At 39.4% G+C, this 18077-nt stretch overlaps 1 protein-coding gene and 1 non-coding gene across 2 annotated transcripts; both read left to right on the forward strand.

Annotated features, from left to right (window-relative positions):
* Positions 1 to 1726: 1726 nt before the first annotated feature.
* On the forward strand, positions 1727 to 1808 carry trnas-aga (transfer RNA serine (anticodon AGA)). Its single transcript has one exon. It is a non-coding gene; the product is annotated as a tRNA-Ser (tRNA).
* An 881-nt stretch (positions 1809 to 2689) lies between these two features.
* On the forward strand, positions 2690 to 17659 carry cfap418 (cilia and flagella associated protein 418). Its single transcript, XM_086310996.1, has 6 exons — positions 2690 to 2937; positions 3214 to 3316; positions 5816 to 5880; positions 6242 to 6307; positions 6532 to 6627; positions 17409 to 17659. Exons 1-6 carry the CDS (start codon positions 2792 to 2794, stop codon positions 17566 to 17568), a joined length of 636 nt encoding a protein of 211 aa, XP_086167122.1. The 5' UTR covers positions 2690 to 2791; the 3' UTR covers positions 17569 to 17659.
* Positions 17660 to 18077: the final 418 nt, after the last annotated feature.

The following is an 18077-nucleotide window of genomic DNA, read 5'->3' on the forward strand; positions in this document are numbered from 1 at the left end:
ACAGATTTAAAATAGACTTCCAGGGATCCTAAAACAACAGAGGAGGACTCACAGGGACCACTGGGTCCAAACACCAACACTTCTGTTTTCTTTTCATTAAAATTTAAAAAGTTTAGAGCCAACCAAGCTTTAATGTCATCTAGACATGTCAAGAGAGGTTTTATGGTGATGCCATCCTTGTGTTTTAGTGGCAAATAAATTTGGCAGTCATCGGCATAACAATGAAATGATATCCCATGCCTTCTACGGATAGAACCCAGAGGCAGTAGATACAGTGAAAAGAGCAGTGGCCCTAAAATTGAGCCCTGTGGGACGCTGCATGACAGAGGAGCAGAAGACGCTAATAAATGAAGTGAAGAGCTGGGCAGCATGGCACTGCTTCCTCTCAACAGGACGATGCTGGAGTCCAGTCCTTTCCAGTCACCTTTCTCACTCACTATGTATTAATAGACCTCTCTGCATTGAATCATATCTGTTATTAACCTCTGTCTCTCTTCAGCATGTCTTTTATCGTGTCTTCCTTCTCTCACACCAACCGGTCGCAGCAGATGGCTGCCCCTCCCTGAGCCTGTTTCTGTCGGAGGTTTCTTCCTGTTAAAAGGGAGTTTTTCCTTCCCACTGTCGCCAAAGTGCTTGCTCATAGGGGGTCATATGATTGTTGGGTTTTTCTCTGTATCTATGAAGCGCCTTGAGGCGACTTTTGTTGTGATTTGGCGCTATATAAATAAAATTGAATTGAATTGAATTGGAGGTGAACCACCTCTGTCAGCTTGTCCTGGGAAAATGCCAAGTGTTAGCTGGAACAGGCTCATGTGAACCGGATAAGCATTTAAAAAGTGGATAGATAGATAAATGGCTGCATCTGAAGTGAAGGGAGGGCTGACACAATGGTTAAGGAAGCTTTATATAGATGAATACATACAATTCACTGTATATTATGGAATTAAGTTGCCGCTGGATGAATGCTAAGCTTCTAAATATATTTTATGTGTCATAATGGAAGCAGGGCAATCCCTCAACCTGAAGAGTATTGTATCAAGCTCTGTGAGTGTTCAGGGAGAGTAGTATTCTATTTTAGTATAATATTTGTTTTCATAAAACTGTGGAACTCCCTAAAGTCTTAATTGATTTCAGGAAATTTCGCGGAAAAGTGTTGCACCTGATGGGAAGGCACCTGAACTCATAATACGGGAATACGACTTGGGTTTTCTTTAATGTTGAATGAGCAGGAAGTCAGACTTGTTCCTTGACCCTAAATAACTCAACTACGAGGTTAACCAAGTTTCTTCCGCCGTCTTCACACTTCACCGTGTTTGAGTGGTTGGGACTTTTTCAAAGCAGCACTTCTTGTAAAACTCAGACCTCGCGCCTTTTTACAGCTCGATGCACAATATATGTTGGATATTTTCACATTCTAAGGAACACCGGTTTCAAATTAAACTGCAGTAACTACTGTAATGTGAGACTACAGCATGTGGGTGTGTAGAGCTGTTCAACTAAGGGAAGTAGGGAAATCGGTTGCAAATACTGTTGTAAATAAAGAGTACACCACTGATATCTACAAATACACCTGTTCCTATAGCGTAGTTCTGCGGAACTGTACTTGTACTTTGTACAGTACAGTTCAGTAGAACTACGCTATGAACCAAAGGAACTCATTCTGTCGTTCGTATAAGACTAACTTGGCCTGTTAAAAACGTGCAATTTGAAGTTACAGCTCCATCCGGTTGTCGTGGCCGAGTGGTTAAGGCGATGGACTAGAAATCCATTGGGGTCTCCCCGCGCAGGTTCGAATCCTGCCGACAACGAATCTTTTTGGCTTATTTATTTATTTATTTTTAAAATGCAATTTGCAATTCTACATTCTCGGGTTTTCAAAGGACGGGACTATTTTATTGTTGACAAATTAGCCTACATTAGTTTAAAAACGGTTGTTCTAATGTTATAAGCAACGAAAGAACAACTAACAGTACATCCTGTCACATTTTCAAAATAAATTTATTAATAAAATAAGCGTTCTAATTAAACTTAATGAAACATCACAATATATTAAAGAGTTACAAAACAGAACAAAATCATGACTGAGATTTATAAACATTTAAAAACAACACAGATGACCAAAGTGCTGTACAACTAAATGAAATAAAACACAGCAAGAAAAATACAAATAGCTCTAATAAATACAAATAGCTCTATTTATAAATATCCCATTATAAATAAACATCCCAATATATAATAGAAGTTGCGCGCCCATGTTGTCAAATGTAATTATTTGATAGTTACCTGTAAGATATCAGTATACTTTAACCTGAAAAAAGGTTAGACAAAGTGTGTGTTCCTGTATGGGGTTTTTTGGGGGTCTCACTGCTATCTTGAGTATTTCTTTCTTCTACTGATTTTCATTCGCAATCTCTCTAGAGAACAATGACCCCACTTCTCCAGACCCTATTTTATCAGGTCCCTACTCTCACTATCGATAACACTGTTGTCTACAAACATCATAGTCCAGGAGATTCATGCCTGACCTACATATGTCAGGTAGACACAAACATCTGCAAACAAGCAGAGGCTCTGGGGCAAATCCCTAATGTAATACCTAATGTCAAGTATAAATTAAAACTTTCTTTGAGCATGAGTCGATTTGGACTTTTATTTTGAAGACTCCGCAGTTCGGCTTCCGCTATGTTCCGCTGTTGCTTAGCAACGATAAACGCTCTCATGGTTTCGGCCGCTAGCTTGTGCTGATTAGCTGGGGTGGGGGTACAGCATTCTGTGGGAGGAACTCTTTACGATGGATGATGAAGATTTGGACGAGTTGCTGGATGAAGTCGAGAAAAAGTTTTGTCGCAACGTTTCAATCGCGTCCTCAGCGGCTCGCACCAACTCAAATGTGGCTGGAAAAGACGAGAAAGACAAAGACGGACAGAAAAAGCACGGGTAAACAAAGCTAACTTGGCTAGCACATGTCAGGTATAAGTTAGCTGAGCATTACTTCAGCTTCCATGCATTGCTACAATTTAATAAACTTAATGATCAGTTCAGTTTATATTCAGTGACTTCAGCGTTTTCAAATTATACTAGAAACTGCCGAAATATGCAGAATATGGGTTATTGTAGATACAGAGGTTTGCTCTTAAAAACAGTCATTAATATCTGTCACCAGCACCTGCTACAACCCCAAGACACTAATCCATGTATTTGTTTCTGATTTAGTGCCACAAAGCCTAAACGGTCAGTGAACAGTGTCACTGAGGATATTGACGCCCTGCTGGAGGAACTACAGGAGGAAGACTGCAGTCCTTTCCCTCAGCCAAAGGTAAGATTGACTTGAACCCGTTCTGAATTCTGGAAAGAGAACTGTGAATTACAAGAAGTGAATTACACCTTAAAACATTTTTTAAGTCTTGCATATGATTGAGGGGCACACTGCTGTCATATACTTTAAGTTTTTAACTGATGCTGAGCTGGCACTGCTTGTATCTGAAATTGTTAGGAAGACTTAATCTTGCGTTGTGGTCCCATAATCTTATTTTGCACTGCTGTATCATGTCTGAAGTGATGAAGTGGATGAATGAAATGCAGAGTTGTTCTTTCTTCTTTGTCAGGCTCAGGATCCTCATAAAATCTTACCAAGAGCTGGTGTTGGCCCTCAGGCTGGCATGCCCCAGAGATTTTATCAAGCCTTAGCAATAAGTATATTTATTCAACTAGTTTCACTTCACATGTTTGTTTTCGTGTAGGACCACAGAGTAAGTTCAAAATGTCAAGATTTATTTATCTCAATATCTGCATTCAGGTTAAGCACTTACACAAAGGTAGTTATTACCCTCATAAGTCTACCCGGCATTTGTCAGCAGTGCCTGATAGGAATATGTGTGGTTTAGTGCTTTAGTCAGTAAGCCTTGGAAGGCCCTATATACATTCACCAGCCATTTCATTAGGTATACACCAGTCAAGTGGTTGTTAATGCAAATCCAATCTAAATAGCCAATCACACGGCATACAGTCAATGCATTTAAGCATGCTGATGGTCTAGACAAGCTCCTTAAGTTCAAGCAGAGAATCAGAAGAAAGATGATTTTAGTGATTTTTGAATGTGGCATAGTCATTGGTGACATGGTCTGGGTCTAGCTGGTCTACGTATATCATAAAACGCTGATCTGCTAGGATTTTCTTACACAACCATCTTTGCAGAGAATTTTCTGGAAAAGAGAAAATATCCAGAGAGCAGCAGTTTTCGGGGTCAAAATGCCTTGACCCAGAGAGGTAAGAGGATTAAGGCTGTGGGCTGAATGGAAGGCAACAGTTACTCAAAAAACCACTTGTGTGAGACCAGGAATGCAGATGAACATCTCTAAATGCACAAAACATCAAAGTTTGAAGCAGATGAGCTACAGCTGCAGAAGAGCACACCAGGTGCCACTTTTCTGTGGTCACTGCTTTTTAGGAAACTGATTGGTCAGCAAAAAGTGATTTTTATACGTGTTGATTTGCAGCACAAGTTACCATCGCAGTGTATTCTTATAAGAAGTGAACCGCTTTTTAGGGTAAAACTTTAAGTTACTTTGATAAATCTCTAATGTTGCTTGAAAGTACGGTACTCTGATTGTTCATGAGCCACAGTTTGAGAACCACAGTCTTACAGTGCCCAATGAATGAAGCAGGTAGTAGCCTTAACTTGGATAATTGAGCTGATAGACAGGTATACTGAGGGGAAAAAACAGAAAATTATTGTTTGAAACTATTCTCAAAGGAGTTGCATTAGCTAATCGTGTTAATTTTGCAGAAAGTGAGGGAAAATATATAATAAAAGTAGAGGATACACAGTTTCCAGTAACAAAATTCCAAATATTTAATGTGTGTCAGCTATTAACTAAATGGATGATGTGACAAGTTGACTTATTAGGCAAGACCAAGCCAAAAAATGTGCTATATGAAACAATTACACTAATTAAATAAATTGCTGCCACAAAGAACCCCAAACACACACACACACACACACACACACACACACACACACACACACACACACACACACACACACAGGAAATATCTGTTCCTAATACACTGTAGTTTCCTGCGAATGCAATTTGTTAAATTTTTTCCTCTGTTTTGCTTTTGTGCCTTAGAAATTGTTCAGTTCAGCATCAATTTAACAGAAAAGCTATGATCAACCAATTTGACCAATAAAAAGAAAGTTAGTGACCAGCAGGTAAACACATCGGAGCATTTCAAGCTGGAGAACCAGATACTCAAAGGATTTTTTTTTTCAAGTGGGGGCAAAATTTAGGTACGGCTCAAATTCTTATGTCCAAATTATTTTTCAGATCCTCTAAATAACACATGACTCAGCCGCTCTGGTCCTCTGACAGAGGGAAACTCGGTCACTCTGACCCACAACACTAAAACTGGCTGTGACCAGCTACGTTTGGTACAAAGAGGATTCAGCTCAGGCACCAGGAGCGGGTTCTAAGAAGAGGCAGGTGGAAGAATACGATTATGTGAAACACTTAAAGTAAAGTGCCGATATCTAGGTTCAGCTTCTGCCTTCACAGTCAGACATTATTATGATGCACCTGTCTCATCTCCAAGTCTTTACCTGCATTATGAATAAACAGTAAGAGCCATAAACATACACCTGGGTTTTCAAATGTCCTCTTTGTGACAGCTCTACTTGATTATAACTACACATACACAAGAGGGATGGGGAGGAGCAGGTGGCGATAAATGTAGGTTTTATTTGGTTGAATTCTATTCACAGTTTAAGAAAGAAATAACTCTTTTTTTCTTTTCTTTTTTTAACCTTTCATTTTAGGCTGAGCAGTTTCCTAAAGGGCCACATGTGGAAAAGAGGCTTCCATCTCAGTCAGGAGGAAGAAAGTAAGTCTTTTAGTTTATTCAAAATTAAAAACAAACAAACAACAAAAACATGCAGGCATGCAATAATCACAGGATGCAAGGAAGTTAAACTGCATTTGTCTCCGAGTTAGCATTTCTACATGTGCCATAAGTTTGGATATTTACTAAATCAGTGTATGAAGGATAGTTAACCAAGATAAAAGTCAGTAACATATTATGTGGAAGCGTATCAGTGGCCAGATAAAAGTCTTTATATTAAATATAAAAGCAACAACCAGGTTGTGTGTTTGTTCAGGCTGTGTATCCTGTTTATGCAGGATTTTGATTTTCTTGCTCTTTCTGTTTGTCTGGACACAATCTGCACTGCGTGTTCTGCATCCAGGTGCTGTCCTGTTTTTATTGGCGGGAGCTCTGTCGCAAATGGTGTCGGAACAGCCGCATCCAAGAGGTGTGAAAAAGTAATTTCATACTGAGAGCGTCTGTCAGGTCTCGTCTGGTCTCGTCTGGTCCTGGTTTATAAAGATGTAGAACTCTAGGATCCACAACATACTTTTTATTAGTTTAAATAAATTATACCACGGTGCATTTTCAAATGATTATAGACCAATGAGTGATTACCTATAGTGTGTATTCATTGCCTATTGCAAATAATAACTGACTGTATACCAATAGATCATGTGACCAGCTGAGGTGTATATCCTGCGACTTTCGGGTGCTGATGTTTGATGACTGTGAGTGGGATTCAACCTGTGATTACCTGTTCCTCAGGTGAGTCTGCAGGCTCGATGCCATGTTTTTCTCATCTTGACAAGAAAATGCGTGATTAAAGAAGTTTTAAAGAGGAACACGAGTAGCAGATTTAAATTGCTCCTTATGTATGGCGCTAGTGGTCACCTTTTGTGTTTTACATATGGTGTGTCTATGGGAATGTATTTAAGGTAGACACACGAACACCTCACTGGCTTCAAGCGCAAGCTTAGCCTCTACAGACTGTATATGCAGTTTAGTGTGCTCTGCTAGTACTTGTTAAAAACTTTGGTTTTTGGTCAGCCTATAACCTTCAAGTGATTGATCGGGATAATTTACGAGCCCAGCAGTGATTATTTTTAAATATTTGAACTCTATCTGCAACTTTTCATTGAAACTTTCGTAGTTTTTTTACAGGAATTATGATGACTTAGAATAGTAGGATGTGCAGCTGCATAAGGCTTGTTGCTAAAGTTGATGATGAAAATGTTTTGATTACTTTTTACATAATTCTAGTTTTCAGTCACGTTTAAGTCTATTAGAACATTTTAGAATATCTGTCACATATAAATGAAACACTAGAGGTGAGATAAACACGAGTAAAGCCATCAGAAAAAGTATAATAAAATGACCCCACTCTGGCATTTTAGTCTCTAGAATAGCTTGGTCTCTTGAGACTCAAGCTATTCTGTTTTATCACTTTTCAGATAAAACAGATTTTTTTCTGCTTCATTTTTCCTCTTGAACACATAAAAACAAAATACAAAAACTTGCAAGGAAAAGGATATATTTGTCTATAAATTTGCCATACATATTTTTAAACCTGCTACCGGTTTTATCTTGTGACCCCCCTCCCCCAACACACACACACACACACACACACACACACACACACACACACACACACACACACACACACACACACACTTATTGTCGTCCTTATTGGGGATCCTAGGTTACAAACCAGTACCAGTGGGGCTGTACAGAAGTGAATTTGCACAGCATTTCATTGTTCTCACCACTTTTTCGACTTATGTGGCATCAATTTGATGATCCACAACACACACACACTGAGATCCCCTGTGTGAGTTTCAACTGTATTCACCCCACCTTCCCCGCAAAGCCAGGGAGCAGTGATAAAGTAGTCTGTTACACATAAGTGCAGATCAGTTGTTGTGGACTTTAGCTGTTTGATGTGCGCGTACTGAGTTGTGCGCCTTGTTCTGACAGGTAACAGTGTGAAACTGAATGAGGCCACTTTATTAATGCAGCAGAGGGACAAAAAAAAACAAACTCTGAACATGACATCATCATCTGGAATGAGGCTTTACTGGCCAATCAAGTATGAGCAAACACATTTGTACCCAAATAACATAAAAAAAAAGAACGAGTCATGAAATCCTATTTTACAGTATTAAAAGCCTCTGTGCTGCCTTTTATTATTTTATAAGGAATTTCCTGGATGTTTATCTTAATACCAACCTTGTTAAGTGTGAGACTCCAAATTATCCACAACTCTTACTCACATATAATGTCAGGAAGGCGGGATTTTTTGGGGATATTGAATGAATGTTCTAATTATTATAGTCTACTCACATTGTAAGTATGTAAGTGAATTATAAAAGTCTTTCATTGCTCTATTACAGAACCCTTTCAGTATCTCAGTATTTCAGTCTTAGTGCATGGAATGGCTACATCGACCAAAACAGTGTTTTTCACTTGTTCCCATATTTGGGACAGTGAACTTGTTGGTGTCATTACCTTTACCACATAAAGCACCTTAAGGTGACCGTTTTTGAATTGGCGCAATATAAAAACGAATCACATGGCATAAAAATTTAATTTAAATGTTTATGCGTTTTAAGAAAATTATATTATTATTTTTTCTCAAGATTTATTGGGTTTTTGTGCTTGACCAGACGGGGGCAGTAATGTTCTGTGGAGCTACTTTTAAATGTATATGTTTTTGTTTTTTTTCCTTCTAGACGAGCTGAACTCTGAGTAAAGTAGAACAGGGCACATTGTAAAACATGGTCAGCCCTCATTAATCCACCCACAGTCCTAATGACTGATAAGAGCAGTTATCTTTCCCCAATGGAAACAACTCAGCATCTGCAGATCTTTGTGACTAGAATATAAACAACCACACTATCCTACTCCCACACCCTTGTTAAGCCTCTCCAGAAAACTATAAACTAAGCAGACTGCTGGTACAAGCTTACAGACTGAGTATCACAGTTATATAAATGTGAGCATATTAGGTTTTCTTTCTGTAAACTTTCTCTTGACAGAATTCACATAATGTCTTAGTTATCTGTGAGTCGTGCTACTTGTCAGACAAGCACCAGTCTGTTTTTACTCTTGTTGCTTGTGTTTACATCCCAGTTCATAGATTTCTTTCTGTTGCTCAGAAAATATATGAAAACAAAGTTCATGAGGACATAAATAATTAGTAATATGTGATATTGTGAATGCAGTTTGAACTACACAAACAGGTTCATCCTCGTGCTTTTATCTACTTATGATGATGTGATGGCAGCACGGTGGTTAGCACTGTTGCCGCACAGCAAGAAGGTCCTGAGTTCAATTCCACCATCAGGCCGGGGTCTTTCTGTGTGGAGTTTGCATGTTCTCCCCGTGTTTGCGTGGGTTCTCTCCGGGTACTCCGGCTTCCTCCCACCGTCCAAAGACATGCAGCTTGTAGGGATAGGTTAATTGGATAATCCAAATTGTCACTAGGTGTGAATGTGCGAGTGAATGTGAGTGCGAATGGTTGTCTGTCCCTGTGTGTTGGCCCTGCGACAGACTGGCAACCTGTCCAGGGTGTACCCCGCCTCTCGCCCTATGACAGCTGGGATAGGCTCCAGCGCCCCCCGCGACCCTGAAAAGGATAAGCGGAAGCGAATGGATGGATGGATGATGATGTGAGAAATGAGCTTTCCATAATTTTAATACTAAAGCAGTAGAATACCATTCAGATAACAGCACACAGGTGACGTCCATTAATGTTACAACGGGTAATGGTGTAATTTTGTCCGCACGTGCAGCTACAGGAGGGGCAAAGGTTGACTTCTGGTGACGCTGTCACTCGTTATAGCGGCGGTTCTTAGACTATGGCGGGTCACACTAATGGGCCACGGATAATCAGGTGAAAAGTATGAAGTGAGACTAAGGTGTCTGACCATTATTTAAGTAAAGTAAGTATTTGAGTAAAAGTTTGAGAGCTACTGTAAAGGCAAATAAATAAATAAATAAAGGAACTGAGGGTTTAACTGAACACTGAGGCTGATTAACGTCTGTGTCGAATGTATGGAGAGCCTACAGTGTGGATGATGTCGTTGCCAGCATTTGTATCTGCACATGGTGTGACTGCATTGTTCTACTGTTTGCAGGTGACTTTCTCTTTTCAAGTTGATCGATTCTCTTCCATTTCAATAGCTGGAAATACGTAGGTGTAAACTGATTGATTGATAATACTTTATTCATCCCGAGGGAAATTGGGTTAGGGCTGATGGTGCTAAGACACTGATTCATGATTGTTTCTACATTTCTTTTAATATTATTGGAGATTTGATTGAAGTCAAATTTGTTAGTAGATTAGCTGATGGTGAAATTCTGGTCCAGTACCATCCTTATAAAATTGCCTTAATTCCTCAAAAACGGAATTGATTTGCATCAGTTGGCAATGTGATCTTAAAGCATTCCATCTGATCCTTTCCGAATAAGGGAAACTCAATCTAGACATATTCTCACTTTGACAATGGAAACAAAATAACCTCATTAATGAAGAAAAATTGCTCCCCCATGTACCAGATGTCTATGGACATTATTTTGTGGATTAAGTCTCTTTTAAAAATAAATCTGAATTGAGTTGAAAAGAGAAAGGTTGGCATTTCAGGCCTTTACACTAACACGAATTCAACCTAATTTCAGCCAGTCATCCATATCCCACTGAGCAATTTTCTGTTGATTATGGGTCTGAAAGGGTGTGTAAATGGTACAGAGCTGTCGAGATTAGAGATGGCACGATACCACTTTTTTATGTCCGATACGATACCGATATCATAAATTTGGATATCTGCCGATACCGATATGAATCCGATATAATGTTTTTTAATCAACAAAACTGTTTTTTAAATATCTTGCTGCATTTTGTATAAGTTCATACTCAAGTTTAAAACAACAACTACACTAAAGCTATTCTGTTATACCTGTATGCAAAAAAAAAATTTCATAGTTCAGCAATACTGATCAATCTAATAAACTTAAACCTACACCATCCTCCCTATTCTGGTATTTTAAAGAGTACTTAGCATAAATATTAAGCAACCTAACTAATAGGGTTCCAACTCCCAGCAACAACAAAAATAAATAAATAAAAAATAGGGAACCACCCCTCACGCTCCACCTCATGATGCTTAATCGACGTAATCAACCTTAATTTGATGCAGTGTGAAAAAAAATGCACAGAAATCAATTATTTTTCAAGAAATATTAAATAGATTCAACATCTTTCTTCAACAAAATTGCAGACTGCACAAATGGTACCTTCCCAAAGGAAAAAGTACTATAGCTTACTAGGGTATATTAGACTTAACAGTTACTATATACAATAATGGACTTCTATACATTTTACATCAGATTAAAACTTTGGGTGTAAGATTCAGATAAATATTAAATAATTAAAAGCTCGACATTTTAAATGAGAATAAGAAAGAAAATTATGTCTTTGTGCCCCCTTTTCCCTGTTAATGCCCTATCGGCCCCCCTGGCTAAACTTTGCTAGATCCGCCCCTGCACAGTTACCAGCCGTCAGCTGTAGAAAAAGATCCTCGAGTAGAAAGTAATAATAAATAAATTCTAACAACAGCTGATCAAGCTTAAACGTGCTGCTGTTGTTCAGCCGCTGGTTTCCTCTTTCTGGTGCAAAGTGGGCCAAAAACAAACAAGAGACACGGACTTGCGACAGAAAAGCCGATCAGCTGATCATTAAGCAGTTTCATGATTGAAGTAGCAGCCTGAGAGCGAGAGGCAGTCGCTCCATATATCGTTTGTTAAGCTTAACACAGGAATGCTTTACAAACATTCAGAGATGGACTTACACACTTGCTTTACTTCTCTCGGGGTAACTTTGTCAGAGATGAAATGCCGGGTTGCTAGCGAAGCTCCACATGCTATCCAGACCACCGACAGGTCCCGCATGCCACAGCCGCTCTATCACGTGATGCATACTGCTCCGACGTGCTAACGTTCTGAGGTGAGTTACGGCGTGTTGCAAGTTTTGTGAGGTGCTTTCGTGATATTTAATGGATCGGATTACATTTTTTATTTTTCTCCGATATCCGATCCAGTAATTTAGGTCAGTATCGGACCGATACCGATACGTAATATCGGATCGGTCCATCTCTAGTCGAGATTAAAATCATGTTCATTGTGGTTCAGAGGTGAAAGTTTAGTAGATGTCTAGATCACACATAAAGCTACTTTCAGGTGCTCCTTATTCACAATGGGTCACCACAGCAGTTATCTCCACACGCTTAATCTGGCAGATTTTTGCAGCAGATGGCCTTCCTGACACAGCTGCCCAAGAGATTGGTGTTTCATATGAGGGGTCTTTCACCTGTTAGGCAAATATGTAACTACAGTTTTAAATCCAGTCTTTGTCCAAAGCAAAGCATGTTTCCCATGGGGTTACGCCTATACTGCATGGTGAGCTTATTTGCATGGAAGTCTGGGAATTAAAAACTTGTGGTTCCCACAATAGTAAGCATGATGTGGCTGTGGTTAGATCTGCTGCCTTGTAGTCTTGAAGACTGCAGAGAAAATGTTTCCTTCAATTTTTTTTTTGATAAAAAGGCTTTTGTTTAGATGCCCATCAAAGTTGTCTTCTACATCTTTTCACCTAACTTCTGCTAAGTAGAAGGGAGATATTCTCAATCTCGTGACATAAAATATAAAGTTGTAATAGAGGAGCTGTTTGGTGCTTGGGTCTATATAGTTTCCTTCTGAAAGACAACACAGATATGCATGTAGGATAGATCGATCGATAGGTAGGTGGGTAGGTGGTGATTTATGAGTAATATCGGAATTAATATATAAGTACATACACAAAAGATCTAATACATCTAAATGAGTTGTTGTTAGTGTGCGGGTAAAACACCAGAAATCCTCTGATTATGAAAGGTTTCCAGAGTATATAGAAACGGTGAAGCTGGCTCTGTGAAGCTTAAGACGGTCTTAAAGTGTTTTTCACTGGAAAGTGCAGGAAACCTAAATGTATGTGTCCAGAAGGCTTTTAGTGCTTGGAAAGACATTATGAGATGTTAAGAAGGCTGTAAATGTGTCAAGTTTTCACACCAGGATATACCCAAAGATATACGTCCACACCAATGGCATGTCAGCACTTAGCAATGTTTTTACTCCACAAGTGTGCAATTTACTTTTAGTGTGATTTTAGGTTCAGAGCACTTTGAAGCACTCAGGAGCACTCAGGATGATGAGTTTGCCCTTCATGTCATCACGTCAGTGTTATCCTCAATAAAGCTTCTTTCAGCTACAAAAGGTGAAGTTTAAAAAAAAAAATTAATAGAAACATCACATCGGAGGCATGTACATATGCACTTCATAGCCTCTAAATGTAAATGTAGGGAAAACATATTCACATGCAAATTTACTTTTTTTTTTTTACAGACCTGGTGACAGATTAAAATAAAAGTTATGCTATAATCTATTCAAACACATTTTACTGGAGGGTTAAGCTACCGAGCTGTAATTTAATTTCACACTTGATCTGTGTTGAACGAATTAAATTCATTGTTTTTGTCTGAATAGTACATTAAGTAGTTTACCCATAATTTGTTAATGAGGAATATCGTGTTTTCTGTCCTCAGTGGTCTGAGTAGGTGATTTTCCTTTCACACTAATTTGACATTTGCCTGGTCATGTGTAGCTTATGCATCCATTACTACCCACACGGTTGTTGTTTCTTCTTAATTAAGAGGCTTACACCAGGACATTAACAGTGATAGAAGTGCATGTCTGCTGTGCCTATAATTTTAAAAGCAAAAGGGAGTGGCACAGTATGCAAATTTAGAATTGTTTGCATAATTTTCTACTCATAAATTATTATGGGGTGACCTGCATGACGCAGATTTTATTTCAAGCATAAAGCAGAAGTTAAAAAAACATCAACCTCAAACAGCACAAAGCTGGAGGAAAATACATGTTAAGTACACTTGAGCGTAATGTTAATGACTGTCTGTATTCATTTGTCACGCAGAAGCATGCATTTTTATTTAGCGAAGATCAGGGTACTGTTATAGATGAATCTAGGTCAGTGGGTCAGGATTATTCATATTGGACTATTACCGGTGTAAACTTTAAATATGTTTGATTTTACGTTTTCATGTCTAAATCAAATGTTTCATATTTAATTACAGTGTTTAACGCAGTGCTTAACACATATATTCGACCACCTGTCATAAAAACAAAGAAATACAAAAAATTCAGAAATCGGTCAAAGACTTGTTTAAACCTAAAAATGACATTTGCATTTATAAGCAAATAACAAACCAAATTCGTGTTTTTCTACCCAAATTAGAGCCGGCACTTTGGACCTCTCAGAAATATATCAACCCAGACATTTAACAACTAAAACTAACAAAGAACTGTAATTTAGCATCTTCATCAAAAAGTAATCATCCATGCATCCATCTATTCAAAAAATAATGATAATGTGCTTTACTATTTTCTTTTCAGCTTTTTTTGGAAATTCGGAAACATGAAAAGGTTTGATTAAAGAGTTTGTGGGCACTGGTGGTTGTTAATCACTGTATATTTAAAAGATAAAAAATAAGTCATTATATAGTTATTTCCGATGAATGACTTTGATTCCTTTATCTAGCCCATTCAATTTCATGATGTTATTCTATGTAAGGATATTAAAATTCACATTTTTTCTCTCCTCATGCTAAAGCCAGGACTTTAACTCAGTGTTTCCTAAGTTGCAGAGTTTCAGTACTGACGGATGTAAGATCCGCTGATGTAAAAGTGAAAAGACCTGGGGCCCGTTCTTCTTACGTCGGTTACTACATCCAAGATCAAATGACACATCCAAGACCAAATCATCGCGCTAACCGTGAGCTCGCTAATCCGGTTCTCCAAACACACCTGCTGTTGACGATTAGTACAGCTGGACGCAGTAATGTGAGATCACTGGGTGTCGTAAAAGGGGCTACGCATCGATAGTAGAAACATTGATTGGCAACCCTCTGATTGGTCGGCGAAAATGTCGAAGGAGCGCGCTCGGTATTTTTCGGCAGCAGAGCAAGAACTCTTGAGTGAGGGATTTCAGGAGTTTCAGAGTTTAATTAAAACGCAAGGGAACACTGCAAAGGCTGCAAAAGCAAGGAGAGAGGGCTGGCAGAAAGTTGCTGACAAATTAAACTCGTAAGTAATTTAATAATAACAATAATAATGGAGTGGATTGATATAGCGCTTTTCAAGGCACCCAAAGCGCTTTACAATGCCACTATTCAATCACTCTCACATTCACACACTGGTGGAGGCAGCTACGGTTGTAGCCACAGCTGCCCTGGGGCAGACTGACAGAAGCCAGGCTGCCATATTGCGCCATCGGCCCCTCTGGCCAACACCAGTAGGCGGTAGGGTAGATTTATCATATCACACCATATTATCCAATATTATATTACATTATATTATATTATAATATGTTATATTATATCCCCTTTCACATTAGAGCCACAACAGGACCCACTAGAACATGGGAACAAGTAAAAGTGAAATATAAGAATATTCTACAGAATGGTAATATTTATCACTTATATTGCTTTTAGTCTCTTGGAAAGAGACCCTGAAATAATCTGTTTGTTTGTTCATAACAGCAACCAAGAAAAGGGCAGAGCAAAAAAAGACAGGTGGTGGTCCTGCACCCCCTCGTCAACAAGTTGGTTAGGTAAATAATACCCTCACAGGAAAATCGATATCTCTCTATGAGCACACTGTCGCGTTGAGCTAAAGGATCCTGTCTGTCCCGCAATATACGCTGAATTCTGAAAACTCTCCTCATCAATCTTGCACCTTCCGCAATGGGTTGCTCGCGTAAACGGACAGGATATGACTGCGACAGACTTCCCAAATCCACCTTCGCTTTTATAGCCGTGGTCTCTCATCTTGATTACATGAAGTAATTTGCAATTACTACTCTGAAATATGACTTACATCTATAATAATCACATACATGTAATAGAATGTTAATAGTACATTTCCCTTTTTTAGGGAATGACCTGTATGTATCTGTGTGAAATCAATAAAAGGATCAAGTGCTGCATTATCTTTAGTTACACTGATGTTATTTATTTATGGTGAAACAGTGGTGGAATATCGCTGTTGCTTTCGTATGAATGAAGCGGACATACCTGCGTGGCCGCGAGCTAATCCTGTTTACATAAAGTAAACCTGCTCCCGAGCAGGTTTACGCTTACTGTTGCTATGACAGCAAGTCCCGGATGAGCTTCGGGGAACCGAACGATCCAAGATCACGCGAAATCGTCAACAATCAAATCCAGCTAACTTACTTAGCGAGGTACGAAGAACGGGCCCCTACTTTAACCCAAACTGACACAGTATAGGTTGGTATTATTGTTTGTGTTTTTGGAAAGGTTACTATATGGATGATATTTGTCATGGAGGATACATCATTGTAACAGTGTATACATGATTGAAAACAAAGAAGTAGAAGTGTACTTTAACTTCTATCTACTTTTAATTAATTACTGGAATGCTGCAGCCTTTCTGTTTATTAATAATAATGGATTGGATTTATATAGCGCTTTTCGAGACCCTCAAAGCGCTTTACAATACCACTATTCATTCACTCTCACATTCACACACTGGTGGAGGCAGCTACAGTTGTAGCCACAGCTGCCCTGGGGCAGACTGACAGAAGCGAGGCTGCCATATCGCGCCATCGGCCCTTCTGGCCAACACCAGTAGGGTAAAGTGTCTTGCCCAGGGACACAACGACCAGGACAGAGAGCCCAGGGATCGAACCGGCGACCTTCCGGTTACAGATGCGATTCCCAACCCCCTGAGCCACGGTCGCCCTATTGTCATCCATCATGTTCATTCTTATAAGGAAATAATTTTCCATGTTTAGTGGCTGCTTCCAGCATGAGCAAAAGTCATGTCAGACTGGTTTCTTGAAACATAACAAAGAGCTCTGGTGATGCATTAAAACGGACGGTTGTATCAACTCTGAAGAAATTATGTGATGGCATTGTGTCAAACTCAAAGGATTGTTTCCAACATCCTGTGGATTCCATGACTGCACAAATTGAGGTTGCTTTGTGAGCAAACTGAGGTACTGAGTGTACCCATCTACCAGTTACAGAGCAACACTGACATCAGTTTAAAGTGGTGTTTGTGTCCAAAGAACTTTTTTTTTTAAATTACAAACTGTCTCTAAAGCTGCTAGATTTTCCCCTTGGTGAAGTCTGTCAGAGGCTGTGTGATGAAAACACTGCCTGAGCTGCTGGAAACACAGAAATGGAACCAGTCGGCCAGTGTGTTTCATATGATAAAGATTCCTTTATTGTCGCTATACTTTGGCATCATAGCTTAAAAGTTCCTTAAGGGCAAGAATCCTTTTTTTCTCTCACTTTCATCTGTGCATGTCAGATATTTTGTCCTTCCAGCAGACTGTCTGCAGGGCTGCAGCTGGAAGGGTAAGGTCTTATCCCTGTAACGATTCAAGTTCACTGTCTGTCTTTCTCTGCCGGCAGGAACAACATGCCGGAACGTCAGAAGCTTGGAACCAAGCTGAAGAAGAGGAGAGGCTTGCGGGCGTACGCCTGCCAGTGCAGCTGGATCTCCACGTTAGAGCCGACAGACCTCAGGGACCAACCTCAGCTCAGATGGGTCTGTGGCAAACACCAAGACTGATTTTCCCTAACCCCTAACCCTCAGTGCTAGAAAGACTGTTCAAGTAGTACAAAAAAACCCTCCAAAATTTCTGAAAATGTAGGAGTTTTTTTTTTTTTAAATTTAAATATTGTATAAATGGTAAATGGACTGATTCTTATATAGCGCTTTTCTACTCTCCCGGAGTACTCAAAGTGCTCTATACAACATGCCTCATTCACCCATTCTCACAAGCACTTTATCTATACATAGTGCTTTCTAAGTACATTCACACATTCATACTCCGATGGATGCATCGGAGAGCAAGTTAGGGTTAGTATCTTGCCCAAGGATACTTGACATGCAGACTGGAGGAGCCAGGGATCGAACCACCAACCTTCCGATCAGTAGGTGACCTGCTCTGCCTCCTACAGCCACCCAGGACAACAGGACAAAACTGCAAACGTGAACACATTTCTTTCTCACTCTTAACTGAAGTCTTTCATTGAACTACCTAATAAACAAATTGGTATTCTCTCTGGCCAGACACG

The sequence above is a fragment of the Aulonocara sp. 'chitande type north' Nkhata Bay genome, linkage group LG11 (genome assembly GCF_057382095.1).
Source record: "Aulonocara sp. 'chitande type north' Nkhata Bay isolate Kocher_YH1m ecotype deep benthic linkage group LG11, A_spYH_male_GT1.1, whole genome shotgun sequence".
NCBI lineage: Eukaryota > Metazoa > Chordata > Actinopteri > Cichliformes > Cichlidae > Aulonocara > Aulonocara sp. 'chitande type north' Nkhata Bay.

What these genes read in the sequence shown, in the direction of transcription:
- cfap418 (XM_086310996.1), top strand. Translation starts at nt 2,792, where the DNA reads ATGGATGATGAAGATTTGGACGAGTTGCTGGATGAAGTCGAGAAAAAG. An exon ending in GTCCTTTCCCTCAGCCAAAG is followed by an intron (nt 3,317 to 5,815) that starts GTAAGATTGACT and finishes CTTTCATTTTAG; the next exon opens with GCTGAGCAGTTTCCTAAAGG. An exon ending in TCTCAGTCAGGAGGAAGAAA is followed by an intron (nt 5,881 to 6,241) that starts GTAAGTCTTTTA and finishes TTCTGCATCCAG; the next exon opens with GTGCTGTCCTGTTTTTATTG.